Below are 16,963 nucleotides of genomic sequence, written 5' to 3'. Positions count from 1 at the left end.
CATTCTATTCTAAGAACTTAAATGAGAAGAAATCTGCAAAATTACTGAAAACTAGAATTGTGCATAAAAATGAATATTCAATTCCAGAAGGGCTTTGAGATTTTGAAATCCATCTTGTGACTAAAACAGGAAAAATTATTGCTTCCCATATTTCCTCTAAGCAATATATTTTAGGTCAGTTTTAAAATGGCCTTCATAAGTTTTGCATTAAATTAGTGCCTTTTAATTGTAAGCCTTCTAAATAATTCAAAATGAAGAACAAATATTTCCAAACCAGAATTGAGTACTATTCTGAAATTGTATCAAAATGGAATATTTCGATACTATGACAGGTTTGTGTTTTTTAATTCTGAAAAAGATACTCAACAGAGCTGTGAGAATGTAGATATCAATTCAGAAAAGCTATATATTGTAAAAGGCTTATGTAAAATGTAAAAGATTTCTTTGTTTACTATAGCAAGGCTGTTTGATTTTGATCCTTTCCATGTACAATTTTATTAGGGCAAAAAAAACTTGGAATGAGGCCTGGTTTTTGCTCCAGAGAACATGATGGCCAAATATCAGTGATAAACAGAGGGGGCACAATTGTTCTTCCAACTTTAACAAAATGGCTAAATAGCAGCATACATCCTTATTTCAAACGGGAAGCTGACACTTACGTTGTGGTCAATAATTTCCATCTGGCTTGTTACAGTTCTTACAGTAATCCAGGTCAGTCATCCCAATTTCATAGTGTAGCTGGATAGTGTTAACAGCAGTATGATTTATTTTGCAGTGGAATTGTTTTGAAAAACAACATTTAACATAATTGCAGACTTGTAAAATCGAAGAAATTGGTAAACTGACCTTTGAATTTCCTCTTGTATTTCTGTCACCAGACAGAACAGTCTGTTGAACTCACCAGGGATCTGATAATGCCTGCACGTCATTTGGCTTCATTAAATAAACATTTATGCAATAAATAAATAAATAAATTCAATAGCTCTCTTAAAAGGTATGTTTATCTGGAATGGTGTAAAAGAATAGAATAACTTTCCTGGTTGTATAACTAGCATAATACAAGCCTTAAAAAAAAATAAAAATTCAGATATGAATTTTGGGACAGTATTTAAGGGTAATCGACAAATTAAGAAAACTGTTGGTCAATAGATATTGTTATTTTGTTTATCCTGATGAACAATTTGTCTTAGTTATACCTTCTGTTAGTGAATGTCCTGGAATGTTTGTGAGAGCTAGCATTTATCCCATGGCTAACATTAGGTTATCTGAAATTTGCCCCTGTCTCTCTTTCTAAAATGTAGTATTTTTTTAAAAAGCAAATCCATCAACCTGATTATCACACTTGCAATACAGTTAGATGTACAGAGAGTAGAAGAAAATACCATAATACACTTTTAAAAGACAGTGTGGATAACTTAAAGTATGTGGAGGATTGCAAGTATTTTTATAAGTCCTTTCAATCTTCTTTTTACATTTTAAAATTTAAAAATAACCACAGATTTTTTATAGTACAAATTTTAGTTCATCTGAAAGTGAGAGGAACTGTTATTTTTATTTTGTAGTCAATACTGCAACTTAAGGGCTTCTACAACAATTCCTAATCCAAAATTTGTCAACACAACGTTTATATTTATTGTATATTTTTGTAATGTTCATTTGCATATTAAACTGAAAGCTTCCACATTATAGAAGCAGGTTTGTCACAAACCTATAAACCAGACTGATAAACTGAAATGGTACACATGGATTTCTTTCTTCATAATAACTTCCCTGGAATTTTTACCCATATAAATTGATGGGTCATTCCAGGTGTACATAAGAATTTTAATTAAGAATCACTGAGAATATTGTCAGATAATTATTCCCTAAAATCTTGTAATTTGTCTTGCAGCTGTATGCAGTTTCAAAGCTCAAAACTAACACTTTATTTCCTCTTACAAATAATAATAATAATAATAAAAAAAGTTTAGTTAAATTTGTAACAAAACCCCAGAAACAATTTAGTGAGCAAAACATTGAAAAATAAGACCTGTAAGTTGAAAAACATAGTAAATTCTTCTGATGTTTGGTATCTGCACACATTTTTTTAATGCACTGTTAAGTGACGCTTAGTAGGTCTGCTTGATTTCAGAATTATTTTAGGGTTTTGGAACTTTGAGAGACTTGGGAGGTTTTTTTCACAGAATATGAGACGAATTGTGATATAGTACTTCATTTTTTTTGCTTTGTTTGTTATTCTGTTCAAGTTTGCATATAACTGAATGAAAATACTCTCTTCTGCTGTCTTGATCTGATGGTCTTAGTGGAATAGTCTCATCTTTCTGCACATAGTATTCTCTTTTGCTCCATTGGCAAACAAATGTAATTTAAGGTGAGTACACACCAGAAAGCTCTCTCTGTGTTGGCATTTACAGATCTCAGAGTTTAAGCACGTTCTCTGTTTTTGTTTTGGTTTCCACCCATGAAGCAGGAGTTTTTCAGAGTTTCTCTAAATTCTAACCTGATATGCAATAGTAAAGTAGTTACTCAGTAAATTAATATAATACAAATTACCTATCAAGCTTTCATAACACCAGGTATTTTACAGAAGTCTCATTTATTCTTTATGTTTTGGATATTCCATGTGTGCTGATTATTACTTTTTTTCTTACAAAGTGACTTAAACATTACTTTCCTGATTTCAGGAGCTGATGCTGTAGAGGCCCAGTGTAAGAGATTTGAAGTGAGGGCAAGTGAAGGTGGAAGAGTATTGTTTTCTGCAGATGAAGATGAGATTGTCATTGGAGCTGACAGACTGAAAGTAACAGGTACGCTACTAATAAGGTTTCTAAATTGATGTGAGCTCTTCATTTTTTTTTTTTTTTTTTTTTTTTTTTTTTTTTACTCTGGAGAGTGAAGAGGATGATCTCATCATCAGTGATTGCTTGACCAACCAAAAGATACTGCATAATCTAAAAACCAATTCCTCCAAAGGCAGACTTGAATTCAAACTCTTCAGGACCACCCTTACCATAATGATTTGGGTGTCTGATGTTACCATTAAACAATTTTTGTGGAACTCATGGCATATGTTGAGGTCATGCCCCTTCACAATGATGAAAACTGTTGGGTTTTTTTCACCGTTTCTCCAGACCTACAGCTGTGTTTAGCTTTAGATCAGTCTACATCTTGGAACATCTGTTTTACAGAGTTTGAAAGCAGCCTCCTAATGTCAAAGTTCGTTTTCATAGAAAGTATAAAATGGTTTTGGTTATGGTGATTATGATAAGATATCCCTTTCTGGTCTGTAAAACTAAGAAACACGTTACTAAGGATTTTAAGCCCTTTATAAAAAGAGTTAGGTATTTCTGCATGTTATTCCAGATATATCTTTAAAATAGATCCAGGAAATCCAGAGTCAAGCTGCAACTGAACTTTCCTCATAAGCCTCAAAATTGTTGCTAACAGTGGGATAACCTTTTTTTCCCTTTCATCCCTATCTGACTTCTGTATATCTTCTACAGCTAATCAATCTTTTTAAATACTGCTAAACCAAAATTAAAGTCTTTTACAAGCAGATAGTTTAGTGATGGTGCAGTTTCCAATCTGATAAACTAAACTCTACCAGTTTACCTAATTCAGGGTCTGGAGATGGAGACATCAGTGTTTTGTTGAGTCAGCAGCAGTTTGTCATAGGTAACAGCTGTATGAGAAATTTACCATAGTAAAACCCAAGACATTAGCTGTAAAACAAGAAAAAAACAATACTGAATTCTGCTGAGGTTCAAACTTGAGAAAGTTAAGGTTAAATACTGAGAAAGTTATCTTAAACTTACATTTGACACAGGAGATTTCTAAGTATCTATGAGTTAAAAAATAAAATATCTTACAAATTGTACTGAAGATTAGATATCCTGCCATTGAGAAATATAATAAGTTGTAGATGTCATGGTAATATTTTTTGTCAGGCTTCAAAAGCAAAGAATTGCTCAGATGTTTTTAACTTCCAAGAGAAGAGGCTTGAGTTCCCAAAGAAACTATTGACATCAATGGTATAGAAAGCAGAAGTAATGAAAACTTACTCAGTGTTGCTTAGCATGGAATATAAGATTATCCCCTGTGAAAAGAACAGTATTTTCTCCTTAATTCAAGAAATAAAGCCTGCTGTATGTGAATTTATACCCAAGCTAGTAATAATAATAATAATAATAATGATAATAATAATAATAACAACAACAAAAAGTAAAGGCTAGCAAAAGCTAATTCTACTTTGATATAATCATCTGAGTTTCAGGGCTTACTGTATACTTGTTCAGCTCTACCAGAGAATCTCTCTAGTTACTAGAGTTTTTTGTATAAGTAATTGATGTTCCTTCTGTAGCTGAAATAAAATATAAACAAGGGTTAGGACTGAATTTTCAATTCTTTCATTAAACTAGAAATATTCTTTTATGGTTTAAAAAATAAAAACATTGATTTTAACTACTTACACACCAAAAAAAGATTTAGGTAGCATTTAAACATCACAAAGAGAATATGCATATGGGAGAATTTATCAGGTTCTTAATGTTGTCATTTATGTTATAAAGATAAATGCAAATTATGTTCCATTAAATATTCTAATGTCCAACATTTCAGGCAGTTTCTTTAAGAAAACGTGAAGGTGTTTTGTAGTTGTAATTTGAAAGAGTAATTTACTTTTGAAAATTATTGTCATCTTTACTGTTTATTCAAAAGTAATTTAAGGGAGCTGGGATGATTTTAATCACTGGATAATAATCTTGTCTTGAAATCAGATTTCATTAGTAAACTTTCTTATAATGAGACTATTAAAACCTAGTTTCAAAATTGTATCCTTTGAATCCCTTTTTAGTTTAACCCTTCTGTTACCTTGTTAGAGAAGAAAATTACTGTTCCACAGAATGAAGTATGAATGAATAGTATTAGATTTCTAAATCAATATTTGTGAAAAACTTAGAATAACCACATATCTATTTATGTATCCCTAAAAGATTTTTTTTGCAGTGTAATTTATAATCTGTAGCCAAATCATAAATCTATAATGAGACATCTATGCTTCAATCTTGACTTCAGTTTGAAGCTGAAATTATTTAGCATAAATTTCCCAGTTGGGGCTAGAAGTTGTATGTTCCGTGCAATCTCAAGAAAAATGTTCTTTAAAAAGTCTGCCAAAAGGAAAAAAAAATAATTCTATCTTCATGCAAAAATAAACTAACAAAATCAATCTTTGATATAGTAGCTCTTTGAATTCTGTCCAAAGAATGTATGATATCTTTACATTCTTCAGCAAACACATTAAAGGTGAGGAGTCCCTGCGAGTTGCATGAACCAGGCTGCATTTCACTATATAATGTGATATGACTGGTGAAACCTGGCAAGGCATCCTAGTGTCAAAAATCAAACAGAAAAAAAATTAGTGTATTTTTCTCAAGCCTGTGTTTTGATAATCATTATCCTTTGTAGTGAATATAGTGAAGGAGCTGTGGAAGAACAAAAAAGAAAAAATATTAAAAAGCAAAAATATGCTATGATTATTTCAAGATGAAACTCTTAAATGTGGCCAATTTAGTGTGGTACTACAATGAAAACTTGATTTTGTTTTCTTGCTTAGCTGTGAACAGTGTCTCTTTAAGAACACTTGACTATGAATAGGTCCAATACAAGATAATATTTTAGAAATTAATTCTCTAAAGTGTGCCCATTTCATGTGCGTTTATAAGCCACTGTGGCTATGTGGGATTAATCTTACCTGTTTTTTTTTTTAAATTCAGAAGAATGCTTTTGCAATACACAGCTTTAAAAAGTGATACAGCATATGGTAGTGTGAGAAATTCTTGATTAATAAAAACTTGAAAGATTAAACCTATGGTTTTTCATTGATTATTTTTATGGCATTTTTATTTGCAAATTTTTACATAGGCAGTCCATTCCAGAGAAGAAGGTATAGTAGAAATAGGCTAATGATTCAGATACCAATATGTTTCCCAGGTAAGAAAAATATGTCAGCAGTTGTACTGTTTGTTTCAGAGAAGTTGCAGCTTTGTATTTCCCTGCTAAGAGTGCCTCTCCTTAATATTTGGCAGCTGCCTGATTTAGTTCAGACTCCTTATTCTTTCAATTGTTACTTTTGCTTTATCTTCAATTGCATTAGCTCTTTTATACTTGATCATTCAAGGAAAGAAGACAAAGGAGTCAACCTTTATTTTGAAAGGCAGAGCTGTTAAAATTACAGCTTACTCTTGCCCCGCCATACAGGGATGGCTCCTACTGTCAGGTTTCACAAATATTTTAGCCCTTTGTAGGGAGGGAAGAGAAAAGCAAGATGAAGTAAACACATTGCCAAAGAGCTGGGAAACAAGCCAGAATAAGGAGCTGAATGTCTGGTGGGCTCTAAGATTTCTTTCTACACATAGTAAACCCTTTCTCCATCCAGTATATTCACTTTCTCCCAATGAATGGACGGCATCTATAGCATCATAAAGTCATCTTCACTCTCTAGTTAAAGCAAGAGTATCTGTTTGACTTTTACTCTATTATTTGAATCTCAGTATAAAGTTTTATGCTTTTATTTCATGTTTCTTTTAACAGCCATACAATCTCTCCAAGGTATTCTTGTAGCAGAACTTGAAAACACTGTAGTGATCACACTCATCAGTAACAATAAAAGTATATATACAAGTATATATTGTGACTCAGCCTTATCCTGCTAGATTACATTTAAGAAAATAGATTAAGAACCCCTAGCTCAGTATACATTTTTCTGAGACACTGCCACAAAAGATGGTTGTAATTGTTTCATCGAAACTTCCACAAACTTGTTAGCAGCTGTATAAGAAGTACTAAGTGAAGTGGAGGTGGTCTAATTATAATCTAAGAAAACACCTACTTTTTTTGAAAATGCAAGGTTTTTTTTCTCCTCTGACTTTTGAGGTAGTGTGCTCAGTTAAGACTGAAAGCATGTTATCAGAAACATTTTTTCCTGTGAAACTTAAAATGTTTTATGCTAAAATGTTTATGTAAAAATTTGTGGGTTTTAAAGAAGAGTATTTCTCTCATTTTTAATGGAGAAGAGACTGTAATTCAATTCTTGTAGTCTCGTGAACATTCTTCTCATCTATATACTTCATTCAGACATGGCTTTACTGTTCTTTATTTGACCATATCTCTTACCCTTCTTCCAAGACTTCTTCCAAGACAGTAGCCTAACTTGGTTTTTACATCTTTAGGTACCTTCTTCTGAATCAGTTGTACTTGCATATGTGGCTTTGTTATTAATAATGTTTTTTAAAAGGGCAAGGCAAATATGGATTTGCAAATTAAAACACATAGGTCTTCCACAAGAAACCATTGCTACTCTGCAGTCAAATCCTATTATGTTTTCTAGATGCAGCAAATGAGCTTTACCACTTTTTCTAAATAATCCAGTATAGATTGTTAAGAAAATATTAGTCATCTTTCTGTAAAACTAATTTATATTGTATCCTATTACTTTCTTAACTGCGGGCTTATTTTCTTTCATCCCTTGTTCCTGCATGTTTGACTGTTATAATCTGTTTTATCACAGGACTTTAAGTTCTTTATAGATTAAAGTGAATTTTAAATAATTATAATTAATACTTTAACAGTAATATTTTCCTCTAAAAATAGATAAGCTAATAAAAATTTTTCAAATATATGGAGCTCCATGTTTGTATCATGTGAGCTGATATAATTAGCTGAAAATCACTTTTATTCTATATTTCAAACATAATCATAGATCTTATAATGGGAATTGCACTTGTAGTAAGACTTACACATAGCTTCTAGCAGTAGTCAGAGAAACAAGAAGAAGAGGCATACAAACTTTGCAGATCATTGTGACCTCCTGTGAGCTTTGTTCCTTGTCAAATAGCAAAGTTGTGCAGAAAGTCAGACGAGAACAGGAGTTCTAGTTTTAATGGCAACTTCAGTTTAAATGGAAACTTTCTCAGATTAATAGCAGAGCATGTGTAGGTTGAATCTATTTTGACATTAGAATAGTGCCAGGGAAAAAATGTGTGAAGGGCTGCAAGTATCTTTCTCATTACACTACACTATACACGTAGAGTGGTTGCAGTATGGCTTTGATCAAAGCCATTTACTTCTCTAGACGAAGGATGAGAGCCTTGATGTATCAAGGAAACTTCAGAAAATTCCTACATACTCATATTCTAATAGTGTTCTAATAATAGCCAGGATTAACATGCAGAGGAGTGCATCAGTACCTCAGTTCTGATTTTAAGATTATTCTGTAGGACTGTGAGTCTGCAGGTAACTGAAATACAGAAAGGTCTTCCAGGCTAGTTAAAAGGAAATGATAAAGTAGAAATATGGCTCACAGCTATAAAGGGAAATATGACAGAAATACGAGGAAATATATGTAACTTGCAAATTAGGCTGGAAAAGAAGTAAAATATTTATAACAAGTACTGAAATATAGAATATAAATGATTATGGGATATATGTTGTTATTACAGTCAGCATATATCTAGTGCCTTCAAACACTGAATAGAAATTTCAGTGTGAATGCACTTGGTTTTACCATGTTCTGTTGGTGATTGTCATTCAGGACAGATGGAGTTTGGAGAGTGAAGTAATGCAAAATGAAGGGAAGCCCTTTATCACTTTAGATGGCTTACACAAACAATGTGATAACAGTAAAGCTATGATTTTTACTGTTGTACTAAAAAATAAACTGTTAGGTAGATATGCCAAACACTCAGTACCCTAAACACTGAAAGAACCAGTATTATTTTATCATCATACATAAGTAACAAAAGTGATTTTCAGTAATCACTACATTAATATGTACCCCAAAATGTATTAGATTAAAAAAGTTTTTGATAAGCTTATTTAGATTTCAAGGAAGCACTTAATGTCCAGGCTCATCTGTGTGAGAGCTCTGATTGAAAGAAAATGTTATTGCAGGCACCTAACCACTTGGCAACAGAGCAAGCTGTCAGAGCATTACTTTTTGAGGTACAGCTACAGAGCTTATTACAGGCATATATATATAAGCTCCAAGGTGTCTATGGAGTGGAAAATTTCTAGACAGGCTGAAAGTGGTGAGACTAAAAAAATAAATTTCATATTCAGGACATTGCACAACTAGATTTATATCTTTTAGCTAAGGGTAGAATACATCTAGGCAGCTCAGGTTGCAAGCTGTATGTACTTACATCACTCTGCATGTGACTATGCAGATTGTTGGAGGAATACATTGAGCTAATAACAGTTTGTAAAAGAGATTTTTATTTTTACGCTTAACAAAGCATGCCATGGAACGGCGTGATTACTCTCAGGAATGCATGTAAAGAGAAATAAGCTTTAACAGCTTTTCTCTGAAAAGGGAACAGTACCAAAAGCAGAGAAATGTGCAAGCAATTCTACCAGCCCAGGAAAATACGTGCTTGCTCTTATAGGCATTCCACTAGAAAATGTTCAACAAGGCTGTTCTATAGACAAACACATTGAAGAGCCAGCATACAGGCAGGTAGGAGAAAGGAAAACGAAGATAAACAAAACCTGCAAAATGACACAGTGGTATTTAGGTAGGGTAAAAGGCTGTAGTTCATTAAATTCTATGAAATAGAGCTTATGTTATAGAGCTGATTTTGTACTTCTCTGAGTTGTTGCTTTGCATAACACAGCTGATAGGTTCCTAAAGCTAAGGAAGAGACTCTTTGCTCTATTTGATACAGGGCAGTATTCATCCAGAGACTGATTCTGACCTCCAGGTTAAATCTGGTTTTCAGATGAAACCTTGGCAATATTAAATTGTTGGATATTTTGACCAATGTATTAAAGCAGGAAAACCTGCCAATATCTGCATCAAATTCCCAATTATATTTCACATTATAAGTTGAAGGACTGCAGAGTCGGAAATGCAATAGTAGTTCTAATTTTGAAGGGTATCAAGTCAAAGCCCAGTGAACAATTACTCCCTTTTCAGTAAACTGAGGTTACTTGAAAATTGAACCAAACCATCTTGTTTACAAAACATACACTAAACAATCAGAAGGCTTTAATGCAGGAATTGTTTATGAATTGGGTTCAGATTTTGTAGTAAAAAAACTAACTCTTTAAAACCTGAGCTAAACCTGACACTCACATGCCCTCAGGGTTTGGTAGTTTTGAAACTGCACATTTAAATTAGAGCAGGCAGACCCATCTCTATTTTTAATGTAACTACTCACAGAAGGGAAAGGTGAAACATGAAAAGCTCCAGTATTCCCATTTTCTGTTTTTGCCTTAAGGTGTTTACTTGTGATTTATTTCTGCCTAGAAACAAAACTCTATTGTTGGAGATAAGGGTTGGGCTGCAAGGCACTGTAGGATTTAGGCTCAGTGAAAGGAGTATTTGGCTCCAAATATTCATCCTATAATAATAATACTAAAGGTGAAAAATATCTTGTTTTGTGCTGGAACAGTGTTCTCATTAGATACTAGAAGATAATATGGATTTTAATTTTTTGAAGTCTTCAGAATAGGAGGAATACTATTACATTTTTAGGAAATATAGTAGGCATATGACTTTTCATGAAAAACTATATACAAGTACCTTTTACTGTGACCCATGTATTACATGTCAGAGTTGCACACTTTTCTCTGAATCCTATCTGAAACCAGTATAAAGTGGCTTTTTAATTTTTGTCCAATCTTAAGGCAAATTTTTTACCCAGCTTTTAATACATGTAGTACCCATAAATTGCAAGGTGAGAAGAATATGTCATGAATACATCATATTTTCGTAACATACATGAATGAGTGGGAAGATCTTCACTCTCATCTTAGGTAGAATGTAGCAGAAACTAAATACAGAAGTCCTTACAAGGAGGTATTGCTTGAGTCCAAGGCAGTCCAAGGTTTAAAACAAGCTTTACTCAGAGGAAAAGTTAGCAGATTTCCACCATTAACATTTTGGACTTCCCTGTTACCTGTAGATCTATTTATAAAACAGGTATGCAGGAAAACTGTGAGAAGCACGGACTCAAATAATTGCTGCTCTGCAATGCATCTCAAAGTTTATTCATAGCAGACTCTTATGAGCTAGGAATAATTTCACCCACAGGATGCTACTCCAGAAAAAAAATTCTATCACCCACGAAATATGGCCTGCAGGCTTCAGCCTACATTGTGAATTTAAATTTCTGTCCTCATTGTGGTTAATGACAAGTTTACATTTCACAGTGTCTGACAGCATTAAATTCAGCACACCAAGACACAAATATAACAAGCCATCCTTTTGGCTCTAGAAAAATACCATCAATGTATGTAGGCCTTTGTATTTGAATTAAAAGTATATAACAATGTGGCTTTGCTCAAGATTCAGAAAGTAGGTTGTATGTATCTGTGTATGAAGATTAAGCAGTGTCGATAGAAATGTATAGAAATTCAGAATGAGTAACAGAAATATCAGAAGGAAAAGTTACAAAAATCAGCATTACTTACTATAAAATAATAGCCTGAATCTGCACCAGGAGAATCTATGTGGTAGTGTTGATCACCAAACCAAAGATTATACAGATGAAGCTTTTTATTAATAAAAATAATCATCTAATGCAAAGGGCTTAGTGACTGCATTTTGGAATATCTGGGGGCTTGTTTCTACTAACTACATAGGCATAGGTTGGTCAGGAAAAAAAAACCCAAATAAAAAAACCCAACTTCAAGATACATACTGCAAAAAAAGGTTTTTAGATTACAAGGAAAATTATTATATCAATGTTGAATCTGAATTATACACTGAATTATATAAATGTTTTAAATGGAAAGAATAGTGAAACACTATATAGTTTGGTTGTAGAGGAGGTGGAATTTTCTTCCTTTTCTTCCACAAAACAAATTATATCAACACCTCTTCATCTGTTGATCAATCCTGATTTGGTTTTGAACTTCATGATCACTATTACGCACTTCTCATAAGTTTCTGCTTGTTTATTTTATTTTAAATTTCATATATAGCTGTATTATTCACATAGAAAATGTTAGACTCCACCTGGAGTATTGTGTCCTGTTCTGGAGCTGCTGACATGGAAAGGACATGGAGGTCTTGAAGCCAGACCAGAGGAGGGCCAAGAAGGTGATCAGGCAGAGAAAGACAGGCTCCTGTGAAGACAGGCAGAGAAAATTCAGGTTGTTCAGCTTGGAGAGGAAAAGGCTGTCGGGAGAACTTACAGCATCCTTTCAAAATCTGAAGGGGGCCTACAGGAAAGCCTGGGAGGGACTTCTTCTAAGAGCATGTAACTAAATAACAAGGGGTAATTGTTTTAGTCTAGAGGAGGGTAGATTTAGGTTAGACATTAGGAAGAAATTATTTTATGTGAGGATGGTGATACACTAGAACATGTTGCCCAGGGAGCTGTGGATGGAACACTTCCTAGAACACTGGGATGTTGGATGGGACTTTGAGCAACCTGGTCAAGTAAAAGGTGTACCTGCCCATGGCCAGGCTGGAACTAGATGACTTTTTAAGGTCGCTTCCAGACCATACCACTGTATAATAGTATTATTTTGAATAATTTAAAAGGCTTTATATTATTTACTGAATTTTAATATGTGATTACTATGGTATGTACTGATATGAATTTCACTTAAGTAAGATTCTGTACAGTGAGGGGAAGATGAGAAAGCTGGATGAATAAACACACTTCACTAGAAGACAGGATAGAATGAATGAGCACAGCAAGGTAAAGCAACTGGAAATCTCTCATTTCTGGTATAATCACACCATGGTTGATAGCCCACACTAAAACCTACATGTCAGTGTTTCCTGGTGGTATATGATACATTCATAGATAAACTAAAGTCAACAGGCATACCATAAATTTCAGCGTTTAGATATATAAAGAACACTTGTATTGATCCTGTCAACACAAATATTGGTAATGGATATAGTGGGATGTGTTTATCTAGCTGTTCCTACTCAGAAGGCATTAGAATTCAGTTTTATGGTAACTGTTCTTTAGCAAATATCTTGCTTTTTATTGAAGGTATTACCAGATTTGTAAAACATCTAGAACATATGTGAGTATGCTAGAAAAAGACTGCTACAGCAGAGATCTAAGAACACGCATACTCAGTCATATGCAATCATATGAACACAGAAATGGCTTTCAGTTCTTCCAGGAAGCTCTATTTCTTTCCAAATGCCAAAATGATTTTTAACTCAAGTGGAGACTTTGTACTGAAGTCATCATCGTTCAAACCAACCTGATTTATAAAGCATGATAGAACTGACAGCAAGTACTTACAGTGTAACTAGGAATAGTGCTTTTTCATGTCCTTTTTCTGTATCAGTGACTTCAAAGGAAGTGTGTTACAGTGATCAAAGGTCTAGATACAACAGCACATACAGTTTTTAAAGTACATGCTAAGATCATGCTAAGACACAAGACAAACAAGGTCAGAAAAGCAAAATGCTGCCAGTAGCCCAGTGCTAGGTTCCCTTGAAAAATTCCTTTTCCTATTTATGGTTGAAAACATGAGGTAGGATTGTTAGTTTGTAACAACATCTGAAAGTCTTTTCTCATTAAACATCAAAGGGAAATACCTTTTAAAAATATTATTTTCATATCAAGCAAACCAGCTGTATTATTTTTGCTATTTTTATCTTAGCAGCATTGCCAAATGATGGACAACTTTTTTAATCTGTTTTTGCACTCTCAGTGTGAAGCAGAGAAAACACAATAGATAAAGCATACTGTGCAGAAAGAGTATTTATCATCAAGTTTGTTTCATGTTTTAGCTGTCAGGACTGTTTTCAGACTTTTTATAGTTGCAGGGTTTTTTTCTTCTCATTGTCATTCTTAGCCTGGCCTCCCTGGTTTATATTTAGCTTTAGGATGAAAGCAGAAGACCAATTAGAGTTTCTGAATTTGAAGCTTTAATGAAAATACTTTTTTTTTTTTTTCTTCATGACAGCAAAACTAACAGTAACTCAAAGCAATTTAATTCTGGCAAAACATTAATGTGAAAAATTAGTACAGACATCAAAAGGAACTTTTAAAAGAAGAAATGGAGCAAGGGGAGTCTCCTGCTGAAAAAAACAGACCACATTACTTACAGTGATACGATATCTGGAGGCCAGAGGAAGACTAAAGGAAAAAGAAAATTTGAGTCTAAAAGAAATAAATTCCTTTGTAAGGTTTAAGAATAAAAGAACAGAGGTTTTTCCAAGTAAGGTTCTCTTCAGTGAAAACTGAAAGGCTGGATTAATAAGTGTTGTTAACTGTGTAAGTATAGAGAAATACCTCTTTGAGCTGATCTGAAGAGAATGCAAAGTAAGGAAAATTTTCTTTTTGTCTTTTAACCTGTCTCTGAACCTGATAATGTGTCTCATGGATGGCTGGACATAGAAAGTACATTATTTCTGTAATTCCAACTTAAAAATAATAAAGCAAGAGAGAGGATTTCACAATGACTGCCAAATTATAAGATGTTCTGTTCCCTAGACATGACAGCCCTCATGCCTGGTTTTCAATATTCTGTTCTGAAAGTGCCTGAACATAGTGTAGCTTAATGCCTAAGAATACATGAACAACAGGTTTCTTTGGCAGCTGATTGCACCGAATTTTCAAGCAGAAGTAAATCCTGCTTTGCTAATTTTAGCCAGACATGGCTTGCTATGTAGCAAGGCAATGAAAATACCTTAAACCCTAAAAGTCCTGTGCTTAATTTATGATAGATGGATTGCAGCAGTGACAAGAGTGGGATTTTTTGAGTGTCTCCTCAAGAACAGTAAAAGAACAAAAGCTAGACTAGGGTTATATTGCAGGACTCAGAGCAGAGAGGTGTTATTACAGGGTTTGTCAGGTAATCTGAATTGTAGTTGTTCTGTTCGTACTGATACTTCTCCTTGATTACATAGAACAGAGTATTGAGAACAACACTGATAAATTACTCTGTGACCAGCACAGTCCCATCTTGAAGACGGAGCAGTAGATCTAGCAGTAAATTACTGACATAAACCCTCTTCCTACAGCCCCTGCAAGTATGTGGCAAGTCTCTTGTGGTTCTTGCCTGCAAATATATTGGAGTCTTTGGCAAAAGATGTGTATTTCAGCCAATTTTAGCATATTGCAGTACGTTTCAGTATCTTGTCTATACCTGGAGAAAATATGCTATCCTGTGCTTAATACAGATTACAGATAGGCACATGCTCGCTAACGTGACCATTGGTGGTTTACAGCCATTGCAGTTCACTTACTGGAAGTACACCTGCTTTCATTTTCTTGCTAAATTAAAAGACTTGCTTCATTGCTATGCTGACTTGAAGGTGAGAATATTAAATGACAAATTATTGTTGCACATTTGCTGTCTCTCACAGCTGCAGAATTACCATTGAAAATGCAGTAAATACTTATCTAAGTTAAGTCATTTGCCCTTTTGCAGTGCAATAATGCCAGGTTTGAGTGTGCTGTATTCATCTGTGTAATTTACTTCTACAGAGAAAAACAGAACATTAAGAGCAGAAATGAAAAGGCAGTCATAATAGGTTATGAACAAGGTTACTATGGTAGTATCAAATGGAAACTTTTAAACAACCTTGTTGAAGGAACTGGTAGTGTAGCTTAATTAATTTCTCATCTCAAAAAAAATTATGACTTTCAATAATTGGGGATACTAACATTTTTGTTTTACTTTTTGTCTTAATAGGCATCAACATGTGTTGTATCAACATATCTCTTTTTCAGCATTGTAGAAATACATGTAAGGTTTCTTCTGCAATTTTAATTTTTTCATAAATACAAAAGTATTTGAAAGCATATTTTACAGTGACTTAAAATACATACTATATATTTGCATATAATGGAATTTTTAATATATGTATTTGTACCCTCTACAGGGTGCACAAATGCACTTATCTAAATGTTTGCTTTTAATTTTTCAATAGTGAGTTGATTCTTTTACACTAAAAATGCTATAGTAGAGCTATTTTAAAAATCTAAATAATGATCCTGCTGCTTTGTGGCTCCATGTTGCTTAAATTAAACAATTTACTAAACTGTAAGAATACAGTAGTAATTATCACATAATCATAACAATTTTTCAGTGTGCTGCAGTGATGGCAAAGTACAGGACAGAAATAAGTGTACATCTACATATGCCATAAAGAACTGGCCACTGAAACCTATATGAGGCACCCTGTGAATTAGTTTTAAAACTAAAGGTGATGTAGATGACTTCTGATACAGTTAAAGTGAGCTTTCCAAATAAACTTTTCCAGTTTTGGTAGAGTACAGCTGTGTCAACTACTGACCAGGTGTTTAAGGCAAAAATATCAAGGTGTTAAATTTTGTGCATTATTGCTTTATTCTCAGTCCAGTAACAGAAGTTTGCTACTTATAAAAATATTATTATATAGTTCATATATATATATATATATTCATATTATACAGCTTATACAGTAATATAAATAATCTGTGCCTCTAATTTGGACAGCTAATGAGATGTCTGGACTTAATTGATAAACTAATAAATTCCTTTGAGCTTCTGACTTTTCAAAATCTAACTATTTATTTACAGCATATCCTAACTGAAGGGCAAATACCCTTTTGTCAAAAGCTAATCATTAATAATTTTTTTTAGATGTTTTGGGAGCAAATCGAATAGACATTTTAGGTAGGTTTTGAATTAGTTTTGAATATAGGCAGAAGTATGTTATAAAATTTTCAGAAAGCTTTGAAATGGGCAATTTTTGCTACTGGAACTAGGTGAGGAACAGTTTTCTCATTCTTATTTTTTCACTCTTCAGATTCTACCAATTTGTTGTGGTATTCTGTACAAATACATGACACCTTGCTTTTAGTATAGATCAAGATAAAATTACAAGGTAATTTAATTAGCCCTGAAGTTAAAGCCTTCATTTTGTACTACGAATATCTAAGTCCCATTCTTTTACATCCCTGGTTATGGAGGTACTGACTGTTGTTTGATAGTCCTC

General features: G+C 33.5%; 1 protein-coding gene across 2 annotated transcripts in view; it reads left to right on the top strand.

Annotated features, from left to right (window-relative positions):
• The window catches only part of SGCZ (sarcoglycan zeta), a 406,404-nt gene that overhangs the window by 359,491 nt on the left and 29,950 nt on the right, over positions 1–16,963 (top strand). For both annotated transcript variants that reach the window (XM_008491837.2, XM_030449929.1), the window contains exon 5: positions 2,685–2,807. In XM_008491837.2, the coding sequence (XP_008490059.1) occupies positions 2,685–2,807 (123 nt within the window). The remainder of the gene's footprint in view (positions 1–2,684; positions 2,808–16,963) is intronic.

Source organism: Calypte anna, chromosome 4A (assembly GCF_003957555.1).
Source record: "Calypte anna isolate BGI_N300 chromosome 4A, bCalAnn1_v1.p, whole genome shotgun sequence".
Taxonomy (NCBI): domain Eukaryota; kingdom Metazoa; phylum Chordata; class Aves; order Apodiformes; family Trochilidae; genus Calypte; species Calypte anna.
Note: the sequence above shows the minus strand (reverse complement) of the source record. Positions and strands in the feature narration are given on the sequence as shown.